The 27,571-nt window shown below is 44.3% G+C and overlaps 1 protein-coding gene across 2 annotated transcripts in view; it reads right to left on the bottom strand.

The window, feature by feature from the left end:
- ATP9B (ATPase phospholipid transporting 9B (putative)) overlaps positions 1–27,571 on the bottom strand; it is a 133,506-nt gene that overhangs the window by 10,511 nt on the left and 95,424 nt on the right. For both annotated transcript variants that reach the window (XR_014795342.1, XM_084887978.1), the window contains exons 14-25: positions 21,456–21,568; positions 17,418–17,666; positions 10,197–10,358; positions 9,569–9,661; positions 6,518–6,601; positions 6,081–6,251; positions 3,869–3,967; positions 2,192–2,281; positions 1,727–1,871; positions 1,423–1,487; positions 406–561; positions 257–321 (exon numbers count right to left, since the gene is read on the bottom strand). Coding sequence is in view for 1 of the 2 variants with exons in the window: in XM_084887978.1 (XP_084744104.1) it covers positions 257–321; positions 406–561; positions 1,423–1,487; positions 1,727–1,871; positions 2,192–2,281; positions 3,869–3,967; positions 6,081–6,251; positions 6,518–6,601; positions 9,569–9,661; positions 10,197–10,358; positions 17,418–17,666; positions 21,456–21,568 (1,492 nt within the window). In the remaining variant the exon portion in view is untranslated. The remainder of the gene's footprint in view (positions 1–256; positions 322–405; positions 562–1,422; positions 1,488–1,726; positions 1,872–2,191; positions 2,282–3,868; positions 3,968–6,080; positions 6,252–6,517; positions 6,602–9,568; positions 9,662–10,196; positions 10,359–17,417; positions 17,667–21,455; positions 21,569–27,571) is intronic.

Below are 27,571 nucleotides of genomic sequence, written 5' to 3'. Positions count from 1 at the left end.
TTGTTCCCCTCTTAATAACACACAGAATGCTTTCAAACATCTTGGATCTGACATATTCCTGACACATGTTATGGCTTTGCCGTGAAAACAGAAATTCTAATTAAATGGTAAAATTATAAGAGGGATGGCAAGTGGGTGTCGTCCCCATATTCACGCAAGCAGAGCCTCACTCCTTCTTCAGCAACAACATGTAAACACTGACTGTGCATGGCCACTCAGGCACCTGCTGTGTGGGCTTCTCCTTCCCAGTACTTACCCCACCATGAGGAACCCCTGGTACAGGGGGACAGAGGCGAAGTAGCAGACGGAGGAGAACACAGCCTTGGAGAGAGGACAGGACAGTAGTTAGTCATGGGCCTTCCCGATACTCCCTACCTCTCCATGCCTCCCATGGCACCTGCGCACCTGCATGGTGGAGATGATGAGGCCCCTGTGCATGACGAACTGGCCGAGTGCCGCAGACCTCTTGTAGCTGCTCCGCCCGTGCACCATGAGCAGCCGGCCGATGTGCTTGAATTGCGTGATGGAGAAGTCAGCTGCCAACGAGGCTGCCTTCCCCTCCTGCAATGTAAAGGTGCCTCACAAACCGCACAGCAAGTCTGTGCTCTGGAGCACATGTGCAGAGCTCCACTAATAGAACACTGAGACCCTCTGCCCCACTGTGAGGAGTGGCCTCTGGGGCAAGTGACGGGGCTGCAGGGACAGCTCCTGGGAGGGGCAGGTAGTGCACAGCACTAGGAGCTGATGACGGGAAAAGGGCGCTGGCCAGGAAGCCAGGACCATTCCTTTGGCGTCTGTCAGAATCACAGAAGTTCAGCTGAGTTAGAACATGGCAGTGCTGCCCAGGAGACGGACCCAAGGATCTCGGGACCTTCGGGATGACTGTCTAAGCTTCAGTTCTCTTGCATCTAAATGCCACCCACCTGACATCTCAAAAAGCCTCTGAGTGTAAGTGAGGGAAGCCCTTCAAATACTCTGCCAACACACAGCTGTCAGCAGAGGAGTGGAGAGCCAGACAAAAGTTGGATGGCAACCTCCTTCGTTTCTGGGGTGTCATTATGTGAGCATAAAAGACAAAGCCCAAACCACAGCACACAGTTGGCCAGGAGACACGGGCATTGAAAATGACCATGTGTCAAGCCCAAGAGAGAAGCTGCAGGTCCCACGGCAACCAAGAAGGTTTGCTGGAGGATGTGATGACATCTATGGGGAGGGCCCAGAGGTCATGTGAGGACAGTGGGAACCCTGGAGGGTATTGGCATTGTCCTGCTTGCTTTCTACCTGCATTTCATCAAGGTGATCATAGAGTGACTGACTGGCCCTTGCCCACATGTGTGCCTGGGAGCCTGGCACAGAGCAGGCCCGCAAACAGGTGCTGACTGAAGGCATGCTCGAGGCACTGCTGTGACAGGATAAGCGTACCTTCCCCTCAATCCCAATCCCACAGTCTGCGGCCTGGATCATGCTCACGTCGTTTCCACCATCACCTGGGGAGCACCAACAAGAGAAGAAATAAACAAACCTATCCATAGCCCTGTTTCCCTCTTTTACCAGCAGAAGCTGTGTTAGAATGTCCCACAATAGATATTAAAGCAAACTGGTATTGGAGGTCGAACAGAACTTTGCCTGTAAACATTAAGATACCAGTTTCTCTTAAGTTACTCTACAGGGACTGTGGGGAGTGTGGCCCCAGGTGCGGTGTGGGGAGGGGAGGGCAGGGGCTCACCAATGGCGCAGGTGCGCTTGCGCGTGTGCTGCTGCAGGAGTTTCACGATGTGAGCCTTCTGGGTGGGCGAGCAGCGGCAGCACACCACAGCTGGGCACTGGCAGGCCAGCTCCACAAGTTCATGCTCGTAGTACCGGAGGCACACCTGGAACACAGACCCGGTCATACCGACCTGCAGCTATGGTGGCCAATCCAAGCATGCAAGGTCTTCCCCACCTCCCGGCACGTGAGGAGCTACAGGTACTGCACAGCTCTTCTTTAGGCTCTGCCTGCTCACAAACACACCCACCAGGCCACAACGGGACTACTTAACAAGTCACAAAGATGTGCAAAAGCAGCCTGAGTTACATATCTGACTCAGAAAGCCTTCAGTCCACTAGCAGGAAAAGCGGACACATGCTGGGCCAGAGATACGGACAGGCGGGCAGACAGATGGCCACGTGCTGGGCTAGGGACCAGCCTTACCTCCAGGGAGTCCCCAGATATGACCAACGCACAGTCATGCTTCCTTCGAAAGGCATTCAGCTCCAAATGGGCCTCTCCTCGACTGGCTACCTGCAAAAAGGGGAGAGGGCACCAGAGTACAGTTGTTGAAACCAGAGGCACTGACAAGCGCTTATTTACAAGCCACAGTGATGTCGTTAAACACATGATCTAAAACCCAAAGTGCCTGCCACATGGAGTCCTGTAAGGAGCAGCTCTTTCAAACCTCTCTGCAGTGCTGGGAACACACACCTCCTCACCCAACACTGATTGTTTTCTGACAAGTGGTAAAGTGCAGAAAAAACATTGCAATTACAATAAAACACAATGGACAGAAGAAGTTGGCTTGTCCAGAAATGGGTAACAGGCACCTAGGAGCTAATGACTGCCTTGCCTTCTGTCACTACAGTCCCACAGGATGCCATGGTAACCACTGATTAAGTCTGTGGTACGTCCATACAATGATACTCCAGTGCAGCAACAGAGGAGCCCAGGGAGCTGAGTTCCTCACAGGAGACCCAAGGTCAAGGTCTGATTGAAAGACGCCTCTTTTCCTAATACACCACGGTGCAAATGCTTTCCTGAAGTCGCTTCTCTTGTCTGTGTCACAGGTTTCAACTTATTCTATTAGTTCACTTCAACAAATACATGAAAGATTAAATGATTTAAAAGATTAAAATCAAGTCATAATGTTCAAATGTCATTAATTTTAGAAGGAAAACATGAACTGGTTTTTGATATTCTTTCTGTGGAGATTTTATGGGGCATAAAAGAAATGATATATTATAGTACTGAAATAAATTAAAAGTTTCATGCAGTACAAATTAATCTCAGACTCATCTTTAAATAGGTAGGTTTTATTGTGGAAATTTTAATTTGTGGTGCTATAACACAGAAAAGTCAACAAAAATTGTTCTGACGTTTTACCAGAATCATTAATAATTTAATTGCAAATAGTCGACTGCAGGGCCTAATTTGTGATTCTGATGTTTTGAAATAAACTACATTTACATGTAAATGATATTCAAATAACTATTTCTGTAGGTACAAGCGCTGCATTTAAAGCAGACGCAGACACACAGTGTCTGTTCACCCACCATCAATCAAGACTCAAGAAACTTTTATTTTTTGTTTGATTAAATGAAAAATAACTAATACATACAGTGAACACATAAATTTAGCTTATCTCTATTAAATTTCTTTGAGCTAATTAAGGAAGATCATTTGCTTGGGGAAAGGGGCAGATTAGACACATCTCAACTCTGTAGTAGCGTTTGTCCCAAAGAGGCAGCTCTGACCACTGTGACATGTGTAACTAAGGAAGATGTAATTTGTATCAATATACATCGCCACAGATTGAACAGCATGTCTAACTTAAAGCAGATATTTAATTATATAAATAATTCGAATAGAATAACAGAAAAGTATTTGTAAACTTAAAACTTGTTTCTATCAAAAAGCAACTTTTGATCACAGTTAATGTATTAATAGAAACCTATCTTACTGTTTTCATAAATTGAGTAAGAAAGTAGCAATATTTCTCTTTTAAAACTGATATTCAATAAATAATAAGTAACGGTACTTACATTCCCACAGAATCTACAGGTTTTAATTGTGAGATACAACATTTAAAATTTAAAGTGATTTCGACAGACTTACGGGTCTGAAGACGTGAATGTCTTGTGCTCTCGACACCAAGTGTGAGCTCTTGGCGATGCACGTGGCTGTCTCAAGTTTATCGCCCGTTAGCATCCATATCTAGGAAACAGTTTACCCTGGTGAACTTCAGCATTACACTTTGTAAAGTGTCTCTCGTTGCAGGACATTGGCATCCCAAGTTCACTGCATCACTATTCACAATATCTGAATGTGAGGCACCCCAACTGTCCATCGAGGGTGAATGGGTGAGCAAGATGTGGCACATCCCCAAGGCGACGTGGATGAACCCCGAGGATGCTGTCCTGAGTGAAATGAGCCAGCCACGAAGAGCAAATGCTGTCTGATTCCATTGGTATGCGGTCCCTGGAGTGGTCAGATAGTGGGTGCTAGGGGCTAAGGGCAGGGGATGGGAGCTTGGTTTTGAGGGAAGAGTGTCAGATTCAGAAGATGAAGTTCTGGAGTGCTGTGGTGGCTGCACAACACTGTGAATGCACTTAGTGCCTGTGAGCTGTGCACCTAATGGGAAAAATTTCATGTTTTCCAAAACAGTCTTTTTGACTTGCTTCACTAAAACAACTGGCAGCAAAGTGATTTTAGGCCCAGAGCTGAGATCTGGAGGCACACGAATGACAGGGTTTAGAAATCACATGGCTGAGGCTGATGAGGACACAGTACATGCCAACAGGCAGCATTCACACAACCTCACACGCCACACAACCAGGCCCGAGGCACCACATGGTCATTGGCCAAGAACTAGGAGGATCCTGAAGACTCTGTTCCAGCTGGCTGGTATTCAGCTGAAAACTGAGGTTCGAAAGGGCAAATAGATGCAGTTAAGCTGGAAGTTCTAGAAAATAAAACATGTTAGCCCAGCTGGTGTGGCTCAGAGGCTGAGCATCAATCTAAAAACCTGGTCAGGGAACATACTCAGGTTTTGGGCTCAATTCACCAGTGTGGGGTGTGCAAGAGGCAGCTGATCAGTGATTCTCTCTCATCACTGATGTTTCTATCTCCCTCTCCCTTCCTCCCTGAAATCAATAAAAATATATTTTAAAAAACACATGTCAAATCATACTACTTTTACTTTAAATCCCACACACATGCACATATCATGTATATAAATATTCCTAGAATAAAAAGAGAGAAAACTAGAACATTAACTTATTACCAAGTAGTATCTCTACATTTTTTATAGCAAAAACTTCCTGTGACCTCTCATTATCTGGACTGTTCAGGTGTCTCATGTGTCACATGTAAACATGCATTTTTGGAAGCAGGACATAGAAAAGTGTTATGTGCTCTGGATTCTTTGGGTGCCACGCACTTTGGCTCTCCTCAGTGTCTGAGGATTTGTGCTTTTTATCTCACGTTTGTGTTCACTTTACTAAGTATGGACCCGAGACCCTGACATGCTGTGATGACGAAGTTGGGAATAAGAATCACAGAGGACAAGACAGGCCACGCCAAGGGCCCACGAGTAGCTTGGGTGAGCTGACTGGCTGCAGCAGCACCTTAGGTTTCAAGGAATGGCTGAAATCAGGTCTCCACATCAGTGAGGGGGTTTCCTTCAACTGGAAATGTAAGAAAAAAGAGAACCCCAGGAAGTCTTATTGAGTTTAGTGAGGAGTTGATGTTTAAGTACTTAAATCTTTACACGGAGCACAGACTAACTAACCTGTGGATAATCAAGCATGGACAGATAAGAAACAGAAAAACAAGCAGGGCATCTACCTGTCATAATCACAACTCTTCCCTCGTCAGTCAGATCCAGATCATTTGCACGTCTGAGTGAGTGGCTCTCATGACTGAACTCCCTCCTGACCTGCTAGGGCGTCGGTCCCTGTGCAGAGCTCACCGACACTGCTCTCTGCACATGACTAACCTGCTCCATGCGCCAAGTCCAACAGGAGTGGGTGCAGTGCTGCCTCTGACCCCTCCACTGTCTCACCGTCCACATACCCAACAGCCTCTCTTCTAAAAGCAGCCGGGCTCCTTTCTTTCATGCAGTGGAGGCCCCACCCCGAGGTGCCCACCATTCTGTAACTGAGCCTCTGCTTCACGGGAGCGCAAGGTGAGAAAGCACCTTCCTGGAAACTAAGCCAGGAGGAGTTAATGTCGTGTGTGCACAGAGAGGGCACACTGGCCAGGAAGAGAAGGCAGCACAGAGGTCATGCAGTCACAGGGAAACAGCACTCTGCTCCAGGTGCAGTACCTTGATTCCCGCGTTGCGCAGCATCTCCAGGGTCGGCCGCACATCAGCCTGCAGCCGGTCCTCCACCCCCGTCAGGCACAGCAGCTGCATCTCCCGCTCCAGGCTCTCCACCACCGCAGCCACCTTCAGCGCCCGGTCATGCACACTCAGCTTTGCCTGCATGTAGCGGCTCTGAGGATAGAGACGGGCTGTGCTATTTATATTTATTAGCATTTAGGACTTGCTGAATAAATGGAAACTTGCAACACTAAAGAAATCCTCACTTCTACTGCAGAAGAGGATGGGGCCATTACAGGGTTGGGGACTAAGTCCTGATGCTCCCAGCTGTGGCCACACGGCCTCACAAAGTCCTATGAGCAGTATGAACTCATTTTCACAGGAGCACCAGAGCCCACGAGGGATGAATGTCTGAGGGTGGAGAGAGACGATCTGCTCACCTCAAAGTCCTGGTACTGCTCCTCTGTGAGCGCCCTCTTCGCGACCACGAGGGTGCGCAGACCTTCGCGGGCCATGTTTCCGCACTGGAAAGGAAGAGGCAGGCTACTGTGCTGTCATCACCCTCTCTGCATTTTTATCTCTGCTCCCAGTTCCTGTGTCCTCTGCCAGTGGGGCTGGAGCTGGAGCGGCAGGGTCAGACATTTCCAGTCTACCTCCTTGCCCAGATGGGTGGGTACAGCACTTAGCAGCTGTGCCCTCAGGGGCTGCTGCCACGCCACCCCACCCCATGATGGCCCTGCCCTTCCTGAACCCCGAGAACAAGCAGTGCACACACACAGTGGGGCTGGCGTCACAGTGCAGCTCCCAGATGACAAGCACATGCTTTCCCACCTCAAACCAGACTTGTCAGAATGGCACCACAAACCTTGAAACCATACTGTGCTCCGTGCTACCCTGTGCTGGCACGGGTAACATAGGGAGATTGATAGTTAAGCTGGGGGAAGAGGGGAGGCCTGGAAATAGGAAGACCCCATGGAGCAGTGTGGTGAGAAGTAAGAAATACTGCAGAGTAACGTGTTCTTATGAAAAATAAAGTTTAAGCCACGATGTGATGAACAATAAGCGATTTATTTCTGAACAACCTGTTTGAAGCTCACCTGTTGAGATGCCAAGAGTAACAACAGCCCAGGATTATCCAGGCCACTTGGCTCCTGGACCACTTGCTACCTGCTGCCAAAGACCCTTCCCCTCTCACTGACTGCCTTTCAACTTTCAATCTTTGACAATATTTTGAAAGCTAAAAACTCCAGCTGTTCACCTTGTTTTGGGCATTTGTGGTTTACAGAGACCATGGTGATCGCTCCCGGATCCGCTGGTGCCCGCCCTGTGCTGGACTTTTGGGCAAGGGGCTGGCAAAGGCAGGGCCAGGAGCAGGGTCTTTTCAAAATATTTTGAGCAAATACCAGGGGACAGGACTCTAGTCATAGCTAAAGAACAACTAATCAAAACAGTGTCTTGATGTACATTTACAATGTAAAGCTGACAATGTGATGATGTGTTTAAGCAAATACATTGCTAACAAATGAACCAGCTACTTTAATGAAAGAAAGTCAAACACTAGTGATGGGTATGCACTGTTAGGGCTGATAACTGTTAGCATCTGTACAGCATGAAGGGGAGAGGAAGGTGCCCTCTTTGCAGCTCTCACAGGGAGGCTGGCTCTGCATCTCAGCCACCGAGGGGACTGTGACTTTGAGTGTCTGACCTTCTGTGCATTAGAATTAGAGATGAGTGGAAATTCCGCATTGCCCAGGGACAAGCACGCAGGCTCGCTGATAAACCATGCAGACACAACTTCCCAAGCTCGCTCACCCCGCTAGCTTTGTGCAGAGGCCCTGTCATTGCCTACTGTCCCTTCAGGGCAAAGCTAATGTTTCTAGATAACGTCCCCTCCCTCTACAGGAGGTTCATCTCCAGCAAAGCTCATTTACTACATTGATGCTAAAATCTGTAGGCACATACAAAGCCTGCGCCATTTGGGTTTGCTGAAGCTCCTTGTCAGTTCACTGGGTAGCCTAGTCTGATGCTCACAATCACACACATAGCCGCAGACATGGCAGAAAGAACTGACGAAAGGTCCCGGCTGGGGACAGGGACCCCAGGGGATGTCAGTATGCTCTTCACTGTGCCCTCATACTTCCCTGTTCCCCAATTCTTAACTCCTGTTCACCCCTAACATCAGGTCTGAGGGTGAACGGCAAGCCTGCTTTCGAGGGAAGGCGGCCACTGTTAGCTGCTACATCCAGGACCTGGTTCGGGAGTTTATGCAGATTCACGCCACAGGGTTGGTAAAATCGGCCCCTTCTGTCACATGACAAGTGAAAAGTGTTGGTAGTTTTTTTGTTTTGTTGTTTTTTAATATTTTCAGAACACAAGTTTATAGTCAAGAATCCTACCTGGGGGCTTGTCTGAGACAGAGGAGCCCACAGGGCTCTGAGAGCCTGCTGGTCTCCCCCATGAAATGTCTTCAGACTACCAAGACATGGGCAGAGGTCAAAGATTCAACTAAGGGAAGAACTGCAATGCTGAGGAAGTAAATGTACAAAGGATTGTTAATAAAGTTATCTTTGTGAAAGACAATCTGACATTATGTGTCTGGTGCAGGACATTTATTGATTTGACCTCATAAAGCTAAATACATTAAACAAGTATTTTATAATTAATTGCACATCATTATGACCAAAAGTAATTTTTATGGCATTTTACTAGGTCTTCAGGGAGTTTAATTTATTCATGTTCCTGATTAAATCCCAGTGCCCGAGGAGCTATTGATTCATATTGCCAATACCTCTGTGGAGGGTGTGGCCCTCACTGACAGACGGTCTCCTGTCCACGGTGGGGAGATATTAACACAACAGCAATGTGCACGCATTAAAAGGCTGTTGTTTATAACTGCAGGGCTTTAGTTTTACTTTCAAATTCAGCTTCTTATTAATAAATAAGCGTAAACAACAAATACTATAACCTCATGAGGCTAAAACAAGTCATATTTGTTTAGGGACAATTTGATGCAGTAGAGCACTGGTTATGTTTGTATCTTACTTTCTATTTTTAAAGTGAATCCTATGTACAAATTAGAACTAGATTTAAATACTAATTAAATCCCCTTGCAAATAATTTAGGTTAAAAATGAGTATATTAAATTGGCTATATGTACACTGTTATTTCAGAATTTTCTATTTTTTCACCAATAAACAAAATCCTCTTTACAGGACCTACTTGTGTGCATGACATACCGTCATGCAAATCCCAGCACAGAAGTTGTGCACAAAGAGAGGAAGCTTGCTCATCACTAAACAACCTCGTGGAACTGAGCTGGTATCACCTGAGGTGATCCAGTGGGAAACACTATCCTGAAAAATCCTGTGTTGAGTTTGAAACCTAGTGTGTTAATTCATCCCCAATCCCAGGTCTACCAGCTGGGACAGCACACTGGTTTTCTGTCTGCTCGTTAATCTGTGAACACGTTCCCATGATAGAGCGCTAGTTACCTCCTCCTCCAGCCAGTCATTATACTGGACGATGGTGGACATGACAGCATCAGCACCTTTCATGTAGAAGGTGATTTCTGCCGTGGACTCATCCTGCAAGGAAGGAGAATAAATGGGTATGTTCAGACCATGCTGCTCCTCAAATGACAGCAGCTCTAACAGACTCAGAACAGTGTCTTCATGCAGCTGCCCGGTGCTACACTGCTCGAACCTCTTTCTACACAGGCTACATTGCCCCGATGCTCGGGCACCAAGATCGAGAACACAGCTGCAGATCTCGAGTCACTGTGCGGTGCCCAGAATAAAATTAGTTATTGGACATATGCCTTGGACTACAAGGTAAGTATGAATTCTCTCTACTTTTCATGGTTTAATTGAATAAGCTTCCTTGTATAGCCAACTTCTAATATATAGTTTTGGCATTTGTTAAAAATTTAATGGGGGTATATTTTAGTAATTTTATGGTCATAAGTCATTCTTACTTTAAAGTCTTCGGCAAGCTCCTGCTATTGAAAACAAAACAGAATGAGGAAATGACCTTCTTACTAGCTCTGCCTCAGTTGTCTCAGGAGAACTACCTGAAGTCACCCCCTCGCAGTGTCAATTATTGTGGGGCGAGGATGCCTACCCTGACGATGATGCCCATGCGCTTGCCCTCCGACGTGAAGGGGAACATCTGTAGGACGCAGTAGGTCAGGATCTGGCCGCCGGGCGTCCTCAATTGCATGGACGTGAGGTCTCTGTTGACCAGGGTGAGGCCGATGCTCTCTGTCCACTGCACCAGAGCCACCTGGGGGGAGACCAGCAACAGGTGAGATTACTGGCTTCCCAGGAAGAAAAGCAAGAGGCTGGCAGTCAGAAAGCTTGGCCAAAAGATGACCAATTTACACAGCTCACTGTGCTGAGAACTTGTGTATCTTTGTAGCTGTGTTAGTGTTCACTTTTAATAATATTCCTCAGGCCAACAATAGCAGGATGACAGAGCCCTCGATCTCACTTTCTGAAACAAAGGACACATCTGAGTGTGCTCTGGTTTACTAGCTGCCCACAGCCACGGTTTAGTGGGCACACACAGTGGGCTGGAGGGCTCAGGGGTGGGCAGGCACTCACTATCGGCTTTCCAAGGTTCTCTCTGATTCCAGGAGCCTATGAGAGAGCAAACCATCCAACTCTCTCTGTGTATCTGACCTTTTTCTAAAATAAGAGATGACTGGCTGGCGTAGCTCAGTGGTTGAACATCGACCTATGAACAAAGAGGTCATGATTCGATTCCCAGTCAGGGCACATGCCTGAGTTTCGGGCTCAATTCCCAATGTGGGGCATACAAGAGATAGCTGATCAATGATTCTCTCATCACTGATGTTTCTGTATCTTTCTCTCTCCTTTCCTCTCTGAAATCAATAAAAATATATATTTTTAAAAAGGCATAAGGGAGTGGACACTCAAACAACCTTCTCACCTGGTTCCTCACCTAAACCCCAGAAACAGAAGGGACTGAGGTGCCATTTCCCACTGCCCAGGAGGGCACACAGCATGTCCCATCCTAGGTGTGCAGAGTGAAGTTGCTTCCTGGTGCAGGCGTGCCTTAGGACAGTGGCCGGCAAACTAGCTCGAGAGCCTCGGTTTGCAGGTCTGTTGACTAATGAGTTTGCTGACCACTGTTTTAGAGCCTCGTATCTTGCTGCCACATTTCCAACAGAAAGGAGGATGGGAAGGCTGTCCTCCACCACGGCCATCCCCCCCCTGCAAGTTCCTCCTTGTCCCACCACCTTCGCTGTGTACCCATTTCACCTCAGCCCCAATTTATCATTTAAAAATACACATTTCATTTTAATGAATAAAATCATAGTTGGCTGACATAAATCTAGGACAGCAAAACATTACACATTAGATTGCCAGCTAATGAGCCTTGACTATATTGGATTATGACCAATTGCCCTGAGCAGCAATCTAACATCAGTCTTGCTGTCCTGCCCATGGGGAAGGCAGCACCCACCATCCCCCCTGTGCTGCAAAGATGGCATCTTTGTAGACGAAGGGCCTGGAGTTACGTTGTTGGGAAAGGTTCTGACCTGGAGCCTTTCCTGTCATTTGCCTTGACCATCTGTGTCTGTGGTGGTCTGAAGACAAGAGCTGTTCTTGTTCAGCTCAGTGGAGTGTGGGAAGGGGAGAGACAGAGAGAGAAACATAGATGTGTGACATCAATTGGTTGCCTCCCATAAGAGCCTGCAACCAAGGTACAAGGTATGTGTCCTTGACCAGAATAGAACCCGAGACTCTTCAGTCTGCAGGCCAATGCTCTATCCACTGAGCCAAACTGGCTATGGCTCTTCTAATGTTTTTACATGGATGCCAAGTTTGTATATTTCATTTCTTCTTCCTGATGCACACACTCTCTGGCTTATCTTTCAGGGCACTCCCTAACCTGTCACTTGCTGAGATGGAGTTTCTGTCTCCTGCCACCGCTGTGCTGCTGGCAGTCAGGGAGCTGGTACCTGAGCTGGAGCTGTTCAGTGACTTTTCATCTCGGCTTCTCTGAGGTCATCCTTTTCTATATTGGGTCACACTGCATACTCCGTGTGGTGGCTTCTAACAAGAGCTTAAAATTTATCTCAGGAGCAGTTAATTCTCTGCTGCTTTTTTAATTTCCCAACTGTGCGGCCCTAGTGGTACCTTGGATGCTGTTAGTGATGGTGTGGGCCTCCCAAGAATGTGCCCTCCTCCCAACATTGAGTCCTAGAGAGTTGGGGAGATTTCCTCAGTGCTTCGGTCTGGGTTCTGTTTAAAAGAGCTTTCAATGCTGTTGCTTGATTTTCTCTCTTCAGGATTTTTGTCAGTATTTGAATGAAACATGCAGAGAGTGGTTTATCCAGTACTTGTGTGTTGCCATGTTCATGTGTAAGGTTCTGCTTGATATTATAATAGGACATAATCCTGAGATATTTTTCTCTGAAATGTAAAGATAACTTAGAGCATAAAGTTTTAACCTATTTGAAATGACTGTTTCACAAGAGCTTTCAGAAGTATCTAACAATATGATTATTGACAATACAAAAGTAAAAATAATTAAAATGAGATGTAAAAATGTATGTAAGTGGAAGCCTGAGTTAAGTCTCATCCATAGGCACTGAGTAACACATTCAGGAAGTTTATTTACACATTCATGTGTCTTTGTGCTTAGTAACCAGTATGGAAGGTAGTTCCAAGAGTTGTGAAATGAGAGGAAACAGAACATGGGGTGGGAGCTACAATTTCATATTAAAAAGTTTCTGTGTTGTCATTCTTTTATTGTGTGTTTATTTTTATTTTTTAAAATAAGTCTTTATTGTTGAAACTATTACATATGTCTCTTTTTCCCCTTACTTTCCCCCTCCCCCTAAGCCTTCATCACCCACTGTTTGTGTTCTTGTGTTATACATATAAGCATATGAGTTCATTGGTTGATCTCTTGCTCCCCTCCACTCTCCCCTGCCGTCCCTCTGAGGTTTGACAGTCTGTTCAATGTTTCTATGTCTCTGGGTCTATTTTTGTTCATTCATTTATGCTGGTCATTAGATTCTACATATGAGTGAGATCATGTGATATTTATCTATGCATTCTGTTGCAAATGGTAAGAGTTCTTTCTTTTTTACAGCTGCATAGTATTCCATTGTGTAGATGTACCATACTTTTTTAATCCACTCATCTGCTGATGGGCACTTAGGCTGTTTCCAAATCTTAGCTATTGTAAATTGTGCTGCTATGAACACAGGGGTGCATATATCCTTTCTAGTTGGCATTTCTAACTTCTTGGGATATATTCCTAGAAGTGGGCTCACTTGATCAAATGGCAGTTCCATTTTTAAAGGAAACTCCATACTGTTTTCCACAGAGGCTGCACCAGTTGCATTCCTACCAGCAGTGCATGACAGTTTCCTTTTCTCTACATCCCTGCCAACACTTGTCATTTGTTTATTTGTTGATGACAGCCATTCTTACAGGTGTGAGGTGGTACCTCATTGTCTTTTTGATTTGCATCTCTCGGATGATCAGTGACTTTGAGTACCTTTTCATGCCTTTTGGCCTTCTGTATGTTCATTTTGGAGAAGTGTCTATTGAGGTCCTTTGCCCATTTTTTAATTGGGTTGTTTATCTTCCTTTTGTTAAGTTGAATGAGCTGTGCTATCATTCTTTAACAGCATGGGAAATGTCCTTTATCATCTTGACAATTACACAGGCATAGCTTCCAGCAATACTCCAGGGTAGTTTTTATCACACACTTTATCAATCATAATCTGTGCTATTACCATCATTGTTATAATAACAGAATTATGAATGTAAACTGCAATCTGATTGCCTGGAAAGACTGCCAATCAATACTCATGGCTGGCCATGGATTCGGCATTCTCTTCTGCTCCTGAGGGTCACAGGAGGGTTGATGTTACTGACAGGGACCTGCTCCCCACAGACATGCTGATGAAAGTGCACAATCAGTCCTCTGCTTCGACAGGCACAGCAATAACATGGATTAAACTGAAGCATGCTGCATACATTATAGCTTACTTCGCTACCAGTAAATTCAAAAGCAATGCTGTTAATGTAACATTTTTCTGTTTTTAGGTTTGTCCTAAATTTTAGCTGATTCTTCACTAACCACCCAGTAAAGATTTATCTGCCCCTGAAATGATATCTGAATGTAGAAACTACCTGTGATAAAGGGTGTGGCCCTGGGGGAAGAGTGTTACTACCAAATAGTGGGTGTACAGGGTCCGCAGCCACAAGAATCACACCCAATCACCTTTCTGGGCCAAAAGAGGGTAGAGGTTGTCAAGGTTTGTGTCATCCTGTGCCCGGATCACCTGAGCTGGCGCCCCTCTGCATGCTGGCCATGTCCACTTAGGCCTGTTCCTGACACTAGCTCAGTGTCAGCTCTCAGCACCTAGCAGATACAGCCCTGAAGAGGGCTGGCTTTAACTGTTCAGGAATTCCCAGGGAACTTTTCATGTCTGCTAAGCTGGAGTTTGCTATGCAGAAGCTGTGGACACAAAGTGACAGGTAAGGAACTTCCTCTTCCCAGAGAAAATGAACTAATGATCACTCACCATAATAAACAACAACCAGGTGTAAGCAGGCTCCACACTGACCCAACAGAACACCCCACCACTCGCCATATCTGAAAGTATCACTATACACACTTCATTACTACACATACTTCATGACTGTGCCTCACAGAACCTTAATTATTTATGATGAATCCACCCAGAACTCCATTATTAGTATTGCGAAGACTTATTTATGCACATGAGTGAGGGAAATATCCTTTCCATTTTGGGAAAATGAAAATGAGACTTCTATTGAGTAGAATCAACACTGAGGTCATTTTACTTAATGAAGTGTGTTCTCTTTAAAGGCTGAGATGACACAGCCATAATCGCATGGGGATTGTGAGGTACAGAGCTGAGGAACATAAAGCACTGTGGTCTTCTGACGACATCGCTGCTTGCTAGGCATGTACATTGTGACAGGTCCCAGCTGAGGTTGGACAGAAAACATCAATGGGGTCCTGCCCCTGAGTGGAGCTCTGGGGTGCACGATCCTCAGCACTTGATTTAATAAAAATGTTTCTGAAGCAGCACCGGTGACTGGACCCATCGCCATCCTCCATTAGCCTAGTGTAGCCAAGTTTACTCAGCTCAGTACTGAGACCTTAGATGACTGTCCTCAGGCTTCAGGGACCCACAAATACTGCATCTATAGAGCCCTTTAAAATTATGATGATATCCAACCTTTCCATTTTCAGACTAAAATTCGTATTCCTAATGGTTATATAATATTCTGTTACTTTTTAATCATTGCCCAATTCCCAAAGTAGGAAGAAATTTTAAACAAGTACACATTTAAATATAAGATAAACAGTTTCTACTTAGTTCTAGTAATCTTTGAATCAAGAAAATCCCTCTCCTCCTCGCCTGCCCATGCCTCAGGGCTGCTTCTCAGACATGGCTAGAAACTTTTGGGGGAACTTGAGGGTCTGCTGAATCAAATGATGAGGGCTTAGATCTGTACGTGTTGTTATTGTAGTGCTGGGGTGTTGATCTGTGAGTGCCTTGTGTGGGGTCTGGATGAGGTTGATCTATTTGGAGGTGTCTTTTGTGTGAAGTGTATCCTTGGGCATTTCTCAATAGTTAATTTGAGAAAATACTGAGTAATTGATTTGCTACCTGAAAAATTTAAAGTTCTGAAAGTTTGAGGTCTCTTGCCAAGGAGGGGTTTTAAAGCTGACACCTTAATTTCGATGGAGAAAGGGGAGGACAGGCCCGTCCCATCCAGAACAGGTGGTCCAATTCCAACCAGCAGCTATCTTTAAACAATATGTTCATTTACATTTGAATGGCTACGACTTTTGATAGCCTAAGGGCAAGTTTACATGTAAACAAGTTTGCTTCTCAGTTCCCAGGGCAGAAAAAACAAGGTTTGGGATTATTGGATTTTAAAATTTATTCTTAAAATATGGGGGTTTATTAATTAAAAAAAAAACAAAAACAAGGAGGTTGGAGGACCTGATGAACAATACTTTTTGATTGCGGTAGAATCAGGGATACGGGAGGGGAGTGGACTGACAATCTTGGGGGAAGAGGGGAGTGGTGGATGCAGGAAGAGACTGAACATGAACTGTGCACCTATGGATGAGGATGGTGGGGGGTGGGGAAGAAGCAGAGGGTGGGGTGGGAACTTGGTGGAGGGGGGAAGAAATGAGGAACCTTTGAAATAATGTGAACAATAAAGATTGATTTTAAAAAATTAATTAAAAAATAATATAAAAAAAGAAGAAAAAAAAAAGAAAATCCCTCTCTATTGTGAATTCCTAACCTAAGATTCAAAAAGTATTATAGAAATCTAAGATGAAAAATCCTATGTATTTTCAACAAAATTTGTACTTATTTTTGGCATGTAATAATGTAGATGTGTGATAAAGTATATTTAACTATTTTCTATAGCTGGTTTGATTACTTTACAGAGATCTGAAGAACCCTCAGTGGAGAGAGTATATAAGAAAACTATATATAAAATATACTAAGACTGTATGGGAACTGGGCAAATTAGTTAAATAATAGATTTTGTTGTTGTTGTTCATCCTCACCTGAGGATATTTTTTCATTGATTTTTAGGGAGAGTGGAAGAGGGAAACATTGATGTGAGAGAAACACATCAATTGGTTGCTTCCTGCATGAGTCCTGACCAGGACCCGGAATGGGGAGGAGCCTGCAACCGAGGTACATGCCCTTGACTGGAATTGAACCTGGACTCTGGTCTGTAGGCTGATGCTGGACATAAAACTGTTGTCTCCTAAATCCACTGAGCCAAATTGGCTAGGGCAATAATAAATTTTTATTAAACTAAAAATCAAAGAATAATATAAAGTTGGAAATTACTGATTACCATATTTAATGTTTTATCATTTCTGTTTTCTGTAGATTTAAAAAAATTTTAAATTCTGGCAAACATAACCGGAAATTTAATATGCGAACCTGATGATGCATTTGGAGATGAGAAGAAACTGAGTAACGCAGCCTGTCAAGACTCAAATCAGTTCATACACTCAGACAACTGACTTCTCTCCTGCTGCCCTGTGACTAGCTTTTAGTACTCCGAGGTGTGTGGACCCAGTAGGATCAAGTGCACATGCAGCAAATCCTCACTTTCCCAGGTTTCCCAGCCTGTCGCATTAACACTATTCTTAAGATCCCCTGTTCACTCCTAAAAGAACTAATGCTCATGCTTTTGAGTCCCAGTGAAACACACAGACCGACACAGCTTTGTACTCTGAGGAATAACACGGGGAAATGAGATTCTGTAAAAGGTGACTGACCTCATCTGGGCTGGAGGCCTGGTAGGTGCGGTTCTCATCGCTGAAGTCTTGGTCCACCTCTGCGTACTCAGTCTCCCCAGTCACGCCGGCTCGAGACTCGTAAACCGGCGTCACGTTGTGGCAAAGCGCAATAGCCGTCACTGCTTCGTGAACTCGGCTGCTCACACTCTTTCTAACTTTGGGACCTGAAGACTGGGCTTTTCTTGGTGGAGTTGAACTGGTATTGTTTCCACTAGCTTGAGAGTGCAGCTGTGAATATGGAAGTCACAAAGTTGAAGACGAAGCATAGCTGACACTGGGATCATGAACATGTATTATCTTACAAACTAATTAGGGTAAAAAAAGGAGCTTGATTTGATTTCCTGCTGATGATCTCCTACACCATATGTGCTGGTAGGATAAGGTTTTTATTTGACTGTTGCAAGTGCTGTGGTAATCCCCAGTTGTCAAGTACCCGAAAATATTTGCTATAATGTTTACCACCTAACAGTTTCCTTTTACTAAATTCAATCTAACTGTAGCATTAACTTGCTGAGTCCTTTATAATTCCTGCTTATTTACTATTTCTGAAAGCAGAGTAAATTTGAGAACAAAATAGAATGGTATATAATACATCCTCTTTCATTTTTGTTTGTAAATGCTCTACTTAAAATGTTATAAACATTTGCTGAATACCATAAATCAATCCAGCTTGCAACAGTTTCTAAAGTTATAGTCCAGTTGTGGCGATCATAATAACCAATGATGGCTGGATTCTGAGGAGTGACCCCTACGTCATATCTCAAAACCCTGTTCCCCTGAAGCAACCACCCAGTTAGCACTGATGTTTGCTTGGCTCTCATTACATTCAGCTGCATTCAAGGGCCTCATCAGCCAAACAGATGACTTTTATTATTCACCTCCTACTTGGGGGAGGGACACGCCCCCTGACCCCAAAGGACTGTCAAACATTTCTTCAGTAACTTCAGAGTCACTTGTGACGATCCTCCTTAGCACCGAGCCTGCCGCTTTTGGACCGGGCGTGCAGAGCCACTGAACCGTGACTACTCTGCCCATCAAATTACAGTGCTGTCTAATGAAGGGTTTAACTTCTCTGCTCAGCTGGCACCCCTGTCAGCGAGCTTCAGACCCAACATCTGCGTTTTGCTCACATGCTGCCGTTATAGCAGAAACTCGCTTACGCCCACCTTCTGCATTAGGCTATGCTCACTGATGGCTGTATAATTTAATTTTGCACAAATCCCATTAAAGATATGCCCTCTATCACCAGTGCTTCCAGCGGGGAAATATAACCAGGTTATAAAAGATTTGTGTACATTACAGTGGACCTAGTAGGCTACTGTCATCTTAATAATAAAGAACGTAAGGAGTAAAGTAAATTTCACATAAAAAGGACTGTCTAACCAGGTCACCAACAGATAGCTCTTAGTAAAAATAAAATAAAATAAAATAAAAAATTGGAAGTCCTCTTAAATGGGGAAAATATTAAATATTTGCTATTTTTATATAATGACTCATCTTACCCTCTTTTATTTTTATCTAGTAAAATCACTTATTTGGAGCTATCATAATCATATCTATAATAATGAAAGCATAATATGCTAATTAGACCGGACAGCCAAATGAGCTTTCAGACACCTGGATGAAGTCACAGCTGCGAGGGCCGAGCCCCTTGCACGAATTTCGTACATTGGGCCTCTAGTTCATGGATAATAAAGTTAATTTTGAAAAGAACAGATGTCACCTGGTACCATTTCAATCCCAACATAGGTTTCTACCCTGTTTCCCCGAAAATAAGACAGTGTCTTATATTAATTTTTTCTCCAAAGTTGTGCTAGGTCTTATTTTCAGGGGATGTCTTATCTTTCCATGCGTTGGGTCTTATTTTCGGAGGATGTCTTATTTTTGGGGAAACACGGTAGGAGAGTGGAAAAGACTTTTTTAGATTTTTCTTCTACTAATAAATACAGGGTGTCCTCAAAACACGTATATACACTTTAACAGCTGATACTTCAACTGATGTTTTTCTCTTCAGCCAGACTAAGTTTTGAACAAAGGCAATTCATTCTAAAATGCTATTGGAAGTTTGAAACACAGTTGAAATATAAACATTGCCTTTACAATTATTCAAAGTGTATATACATTTTTTATACACTTTAACAGCTAATATAATTCAATGTTCACTCCTTTTAGGCTTAACTAATTTGAAATAATGGGTGAAGTCAGACTAAGCTTTGAACAAAGAAAATTTATCTCACTAGACTTTATAATGGGGTTACAGTTCAAAACTGGCAACAGTGATGAGTTGAGGATATACAAATACCGAACAAAATTATTCTTGATGTTTGTGATTCCACTGCTTTGTGTTACCAGCAGTGTCTGGACCAGAATGGTCATCAGTTTAAAAACAGGCATTGACAAAAAAATTATTCATTTCTGTTGATTATTTTAAATTTTGAAAATGAACCATATGTTAATAAAAACTGACTTTATAATCATTCAAAGTATCATTGTTTGGGGACACCTATATTCTGGATTACAAAGTATGCCGACTGAAATGAGTGATAGCTGAATTAATAAAGTGCTTGGCTTTGAGTATCTGTGCATATGTGTGCTTCTATGAGTGTATAAACATTACATATAACAAATATGTACACATGTGATAAATATGTACACATCATATAATATGTACTCACGATAAATATGCATGTATGATATATACACATATGACAAACATGTGTGCACATGATAAAGTATATATACATGATAAATGTGTACACATATAAGATTGTTTTCATTTGACAGCATCTCAAAAGTAAAGTATATGCTGACTGGAGAATACTGCAGAAGACAGAGAAGTTTTTATGGATCTGACAACAGTGCCAACCACACCTGAGCTTTGTCTGAGCGGGAAAGGTGCAAGTACATTCGGTCCAGTCTACGAGGGGCAGGGCCTTGGTGCACTGAGTTTTGGCTGCCCTGGTGACCCTGACAAGCCTTGGCTCACTGTTATGTGGGTAACTACAATAGATTCCACAACAAATCTACCAAGAGGCAGAGGAAAAGCCCAAGGAAGTGATGACTGGTGACACAGACAGCAGCCTCGCATGGGAGAATCTTCGATTCCCTTGGCTGCTAGGTTTGAGCGCTCTGAATCAGTGATTTCAGGTTATAGGACAGGTAGAAGGAAAACCAAAGGAAGGAAACACACAACTTGGGAATAGAGGTATGGAGACCTCAGAGCCTAAAAAACGAACACTGGGAAATGGTCTGTCTCCAACCCCTCCACAGATCTCAACATGACCTGCACTCACACACTTGCCCGACTGTGTCCAACGTCAAAAGCCTCAAATGTCAGGACTCCAGGCCATACTCGCTGGAGGTAGTCCACTGCCTATGGGACAGGCAAACACCCTAACCGCCAGTGAAAGCAAACAGTCCCTGTGCTTGCCATCTTACACAACTCCTCTGGGGCCCAGTAAAAAATCGAGATTTAGGGTATGTCATAAAAAAAAGAGCCCTTATCTATTAGAGACAGACTAAATATTATAGGTGAAATCATGAGATATGTGAGTTTCACTTGAAAAGCATTGGGTGAAGCAGACTGAACAGGCCTGTAGTTTGTTGCACCTACTGACATGAATAACAGGTACCCAGGCTTCTAACACTGTACTTTCTACTTCTGTTTACTGAAAAGGTGAAAAAACAAAATATATGAAAAGTCTTATTAATTATAAAAAAAACCCAGAGGAATTGTTATGAAACATCTGATGAAGCATTCTATTTAGTATTTTTGAAATACCATCTTTACAGAATAATTTTATAAATAGTTCACTAAGAAAATTTAACATGAGTAAGTGATTTAAGGCTACTATGCCTTGTTTCTACAGTATAGAAATGCCTATTTCAAATTAGTCTAAATCTTTTGCTTGATTTATAAGTTAGAAATGATGATGGAACTAATGCAATGCTTTAAGATTAACGGAAGGAGTTCGCTAGTGTGCAGACCAGCAACTGACGGCTCACCGGAAGTCATACCTGTGTGTAGGAGCTCCTGACATGGCTCTGGATCTCATCCATCGTGTCTGTCCCATAGGACACAGTGCCCAGATGCAGCCGCTTAAATACCATTTCATTCTGAGTGAGGGTTCCTATGATACAAGGAGCAACAAAAAATGAGAGCATACAGGTGGTTCATCGAGATCATGGTGTTCCCTCCCTCTGCCACACCTCTGCTGCCACAATCTCTGTTCCACGACAGTCTCCTGAAATGTCTTTTGCCGCTCTTTTCATCTTACTAGTGAGGACAAGAAGTGTTCTTCCCAGCACGTCAAGAATAACTTTTAGTAACTTAAATTATGTGAAGGGGCCTAGTTCTGCGAAGAAAATCTCCCCTCTGCCCGTTACTTGACACAAACGCCATTTATGCCTGTTCTGAAAATGACAAGCACAAAACTGCAACATTGAGTCACAGCTATGAAATCACATGACAGAGCCCTACCCGAGCAAGACAACTAGCCTCAAATTAATGTGTATATCAGTTAAAAACAACCACCCTATTTTAAAAAATTAAATATTTTTAATTGAACAGAAGCAGGTGCATCTAAGCCCTGAAGGAAGAGAAAGGAAAGGAGCGGGAAGGCAGGCATTTATTCTGTAGCTGTGAGCTGCTGGTGTGCTCACTGGTTTCTTGGCAGGTGAGGACAGTGTTCATGCAGTCAGTGGTCACTTCTTAGGACTGCCAGTCGGTTAGGCCGGGCACTAATGTGGCGTGAGGCAGTGAGGAAGGCAGGCTAAGGGGTGCATAAGCTGGCCAACTTTCTGAGAGCTTGTGATTTCAGCTTCCTACCAAAAAGATACACAAGCAGATGCAGTGAAGCAATGTCATGAGAGAGGTGGGCAGATATGCCACCACACTTCAGGCAGCTGGTGAGTTTTTATTAAGTGGCAATAAATTCACAGTGCTATATATCTTAGGGCTCTGGAAGGAGACCCTCAACACTTTTTACGAATCAGTTAATATAAAAACACACTAATATATGCACATAACTTGGGCCCATCTGGTTTTGGAGTTCTGACCCCCCTGTGAGGTACACATCAGTCCTGCTTGGATGGCTCTGGTGCTGTCTTCCCTGGGCTTCTCTGCGCTCTTTTCAAAGCTGTAGATCAATTTGGGGAATACTGTTGCATCTTAATACTTTGAGATCCTATGCATCGGTACATTGACTTTATTTTTGACGCTATTGTAAATGGAATTGTTTATTCAATTCAATTTTTGGACAGTTTATTACTAGTGTATAGAAATACATTTCATTTTTGTATATTGATCTCAATTCTTATTTATTGGTTCTAATACAATTTTTAGATGATTAGGATTTTCTATATAAAGGTATTGTCACACATTGTCTTGCCTGACTGCCATAGTGAGAACCTTAAATATTCATAGCAGCATTATTCAATAAGCAGAAACCAGAACAATGCTAATGTCTATCAACTAATAAAGGGCAAGTAAAATGTGGCACGTCCATGCAATGGAATAGTACTCAGCAATAAAAAGGAATGAAGCACTGACACATGCTACAATGTGTCAGTTATGCTGAGTGAAAGAAGCCAGGCATTTGAAAAATCCAACTGGCAAATTTATTGAGGCAGTAAGATTAGGAGTTGCATAGGGCAGGGTGGGGATGGGGAAGAATGGATGGAGGCTGGTGTATACAGGAGGCTTTGAAGAGTGATGAAAACATTCTAAACTTAGATTGTGGTAAGGGTTGTCCAGTGGTTATGCCAAATACTGAGAGAGCTATAGATATATCCTGAAGATCTGTCATTTGATTCAAACATTGTGCAACAACTGCTGCACTTTCTAAAATTCTAATTTGCTACTAAGTCATGTTTTAAGCCATTTAAAACTGATATAATCAGCATTTCTCATCAAATGAACAATGAAATATTTGTGTGTATTATTTTGGCATTTGAATAAGTTCTCATCTTGTTGGGTTAAAGATACTGAAATATTTATGCAGACATGCCTTAAATGAGTAGCATATATGATTTCTCACATTTTAAGGTGAATCCTGAAAATGCTTTTTAAAATTTCAAGGAAGTTTTGCTCCCATAGCTGACTGCAGGACTCTGAGCAGTATGGTCCGTGCTGGGTTGTACTTCTGTGCCTTCAGGTATAGCAGTCAGTGTGGGGAGATAAAATCAGTTACTAAAAAAAATCAGTATGAAACTTATTTTCCAGATCTTATCTTCCTGCCAGTCCCTACAATTTTTATTGTCTTAATATAGCAGAAGTTAGTATGTCCCGAATCTGAAACTTGGCAAAGGGGTGGAACTAATTCAGCCAGGTACAGGCTGAGAGCCCCCAGGTCAGAGCATCCAGTGACCTCTGGTCAGGATACTGGCTCCATGGACAGGAAGTGTCTTTTAACAAAAGGTTTGTTTGTGATTCCTGTAAAAAACGGCTATAGCTCTTTAATAAAAGCAGTTCTTTTGGACTACAATGAGCAAAACAGGCAAAGAGGAAATTAACTTCTAAGGAATAAGTCCTGCAGGCGTCATTCTCGGGGTGGTGACAGATGTGACACAACTAGCAGAGGAACACTGTCAGAGAAGCAGATGCAAAGCTTTCTGAGCAAATATTCCCTGGTGGTGATTTGGCCTCAGACTAAAACTAGAACCCACTGCAGCAGAGGAGGGAGAGGTGGTTACCATAGGAAACAAGAGACAACCCGCCCATAGCTCATAGGACTGGCAGCTTCCAGCCTGCACATCACTTCCTGTGAAGGTTCTAGTTCTGCAATGGGGTTGATGACTATACTAAAACACAAAGTTTAGACCTTACAAGGAAAGGATAAACAAAACTTCTAACTCATCAAACTGAAGAGTATGCATTAATTCTTTAAAACTATCGGACTCCATTTAATGTGGAGTCACCTACAGTGCTTGCTGTCCATGGGCTTTCTCAAGATGACGTTCCCAGCACTGTAGGATTTGTTCATCTGTGGAGTGTCCAAACACCCCAACATATGAACTCACACCCAAACCCACACTGTAGTGACTGTGCCAGCAGGACTGCTTACGAATGCCCCAATTGAAAACCCCGTCACCATCTCCAGACAGAACACTGCTCACCCCTCATGAGAGTGCGGCTTGCAGGCACTCTGCACACTGTGAAAGCAGCATGGCTCAGCACAGATGACTCTGTACTGGGAAACATGTGTGTCATTCAAGTCCAAGCAACATGGCATTTTGGGTAATGGATTTAAGTTAATTTGTGAGTCCTAAGAAACCTGTTGTTTTAGTGAATGTTTTCAGGAATGACTTTGTTCTACAGGAAGATAAAAACTCCCTAACAAACAAATTAGTGTGTGGCTTTAATCAGTGTGGTTATTATGAAGTTAGTATGTCCCGAATCTGAAAACCTATGACTATGTTTTAAAACCTATGACTCCTCTGCAGCTTTGTTCTAAACCAGTGGCACCACCAAAGGCACCAGAGAGGAAGGTCCAGCAGATTGACATGGTGCAGCTCCAGCTGCAGCACTGTTCATCGCGTAGCGCCTGTATCTCTGGTCAGTGTCAATATGTTCCACATCCTGGCAGCTCACAGATGCCAACTCCTGCCGAATGAATTACTTTATGTCTCACGCACTGGTGGCCACAGATGTGTCACTATAGCAACATCATTAATTTCAGATCTTACCGGAAACATGCATTCCAATCAAACCTAATTATACCACTCTGCTTTCTTGTCCACAAGAAAACTGTAATTCTATTATTGGGGTGCTGCATCTCCCTGCCTCTTTCACTCTGCTCCGGCCAAGGACAGTGGCACTTAGGGAGATCTCTTGTCAAAAAGCTTCTTGATGAAGCATAAACCCAATTTGCATTCCTGGGAAGCCCCACATCATAGCTATGTAGCAACGTGGGACTCCTCAGAGGCTCTTCATTCCAGTCAAAGCTCAGGCTCCTTGGAAGATGTCTGCAAACTGCTTCCCACTCTCCCTGACACCAAGAGTTCCACCTGACAACTACCCCGTCAGGCCTGCTGCTGCAGGGTGATGGAGGCCATTACAGTGACCCTAAGACCTGAATATTTCACATAAAGTGAGGAATAGAAACAGAGCCCATTAAGTTCCTGGAAAGCACATGCATATGAGTAAACACGAGAAATGCGCCTGTTTCAGGGGCACAGAACACTTTCTGGGATCTGGCTGTGACTTGCCAATGCACAGAAATCTATGTGTGCCTGACTATTCAGTGCCCTCCTGCTGTGCCAGTCCCACCACAGAGCCTTGGCCACAATAAAGGCTTCTTCTGAGGGTTAGGGGATCTGTCCTAGCACACATGTAATTAACGGACCAAGTCTGTCCATGGCCCCCATCCCCTGTGTGGACACCATGTTTTTACAGTGTCCAAGTGCAGATGAAGCTGAATCCTATTCACCTACTTGCAGTGGCAGAATAATTAGAAAATTAGTGCTCTATTTGCACACCTATGATTTGGACAGTGTGGCCCTGATGAATGGCCACAGCCAACACTCCCTCTCCCACATGCCTAGGACCCTGACCTGAGGCCACATGCCCTCAGGAAGGAGGAGACCCAGTCCTACATGTTTTAATTTCAATTTATTTTTAACTAAAGGTCCAGTGCACAAAATTTGTTCACAGGTAGGGTCCCTGGGCCTGGCCAGCAATCAGAGCCGATCTGTTGGGTGACCGGCAAGGTGATTGGGGGGTCCCTGCCGGCAAATACCTTGGCCGGCTTGGTGCTGCCCACTCAGCAGCTCTGCCCCCCCACTGGTCACCTCCCTCTGCGGGGAGACTGGCGGGATGATCAAGGAGCCCCAGCTGGCATCTGTCTTAGCTGGCCTGGGGCCTGTGGGCTATGGGCATTTCCTGCATCAAATGTCTGCCCCCTGGTGGTCAGTACATGTCATAACGACTGGTCATTCCGCAAGTCATTTGGCCTTCAGTTGATTTGTATATTAGGCTTTTATTTTAGAGGACTAGAGGCCTCTTCAATCTGGGACCCCTTGGAGGATGTCCGACTGCCAGTTTAGGCCCACAGGGATTGGGCCTAAACAGGCAGTCAGACATCCATCTTGCAAACTGGGATTGGCTCCTAATCACTCATCTGCCTGCCTGCATGATGGCCCCTAACCCCTCAGCCTGCCTGACAGACCACCCCTATTTTGCCCCCCTGCCAGCCTGATGGCCTCTACCTTGCCCCCCCTGCTGGTCTGATCGCTCCTAACCTCTTTGCCCGCCTGCCTGTTCATCCCTAACTGCCTCTGCCTGCCTGATTGCCCCTAACTGCCCTCCCTGTCGGCCTGATCTTGCCCCCAACTGCCCTCCCTTTCCAGCCTAATTACTCTTAACTGCCTCTGCCTCGGTCCCCACCACCATAGCTTTGTCCAGAAGGAAGTTGGATGTCTGGAAGATGGCTGGTCCACCCAGTCTAATTAGCATATTACCCTTTTATTAGTATAGATAGATAATATAGGATAGGATTGCTTAAATGGGGAAGGGAGAGCCTTTTTCAGCAGGAGAAGATGATCTTGGCAGACCAAACATATAATCTTTATATCTGGACTGATAGTTAGTCATATGCACTATACTGCCAAACCGGTCATTAAAAAACTGAATCAACTTCTTACACCAAATAGCTGTTGCCCTTAAAACCCCTCCCCAGCCCCCACTTTAGGTTCAGCCTTTGCAGTTCACCCAGAGTAGGTTCTGATTGGTCGATTTCTATGCCAGTCAGCATCAAAAGCTCAGCCTCTTAGGCAGCCACTGTCTCCTTGCAATTCACCCAGATTTGGTGATGATTGATTAGTTTCTATGCCAGTTAGCATTTCTGGGCCTGATCAGAGGCAGGACTGATTAGCAGCCACCCCAGGCTGCTGGTGAGTGGGCTGAACTGCTGACCTCTTGGGGAGAGAGAGAGAGAGAGAGAGAGAGAGAGAGAGAGAGAGAGAGAGAGCAAGCGCGCGCGCACCAGCAGTTGCTGCTGATCAGCCCTGCCCCTCTCTCTATTCAACAGGTCAACAGTTCAGCCCGCTCACTTGCTGTGCATGCAAACTGGTGTTCAGTCGAGCCTTCAGTTGTTCTGGATGTTACGAACCTGGCGCGCGCTCTCTCTCTCTCT

This window comes from Pipistrellus hanaki, assembly GCF_964339955.1.
Source record: "Pipistrellus hanaki genome assembly, chromosome: 6".
Lineage (NCBI taxonomy): Eukaryota > Metazoa > Chordata > Mammalia > Chiroptera > Vespertilionidae > Pipistrellus > Pipistrellus hanaki.
This window is presented reverse-complemented; position numbering and strand designations above follow the sequence as displayed.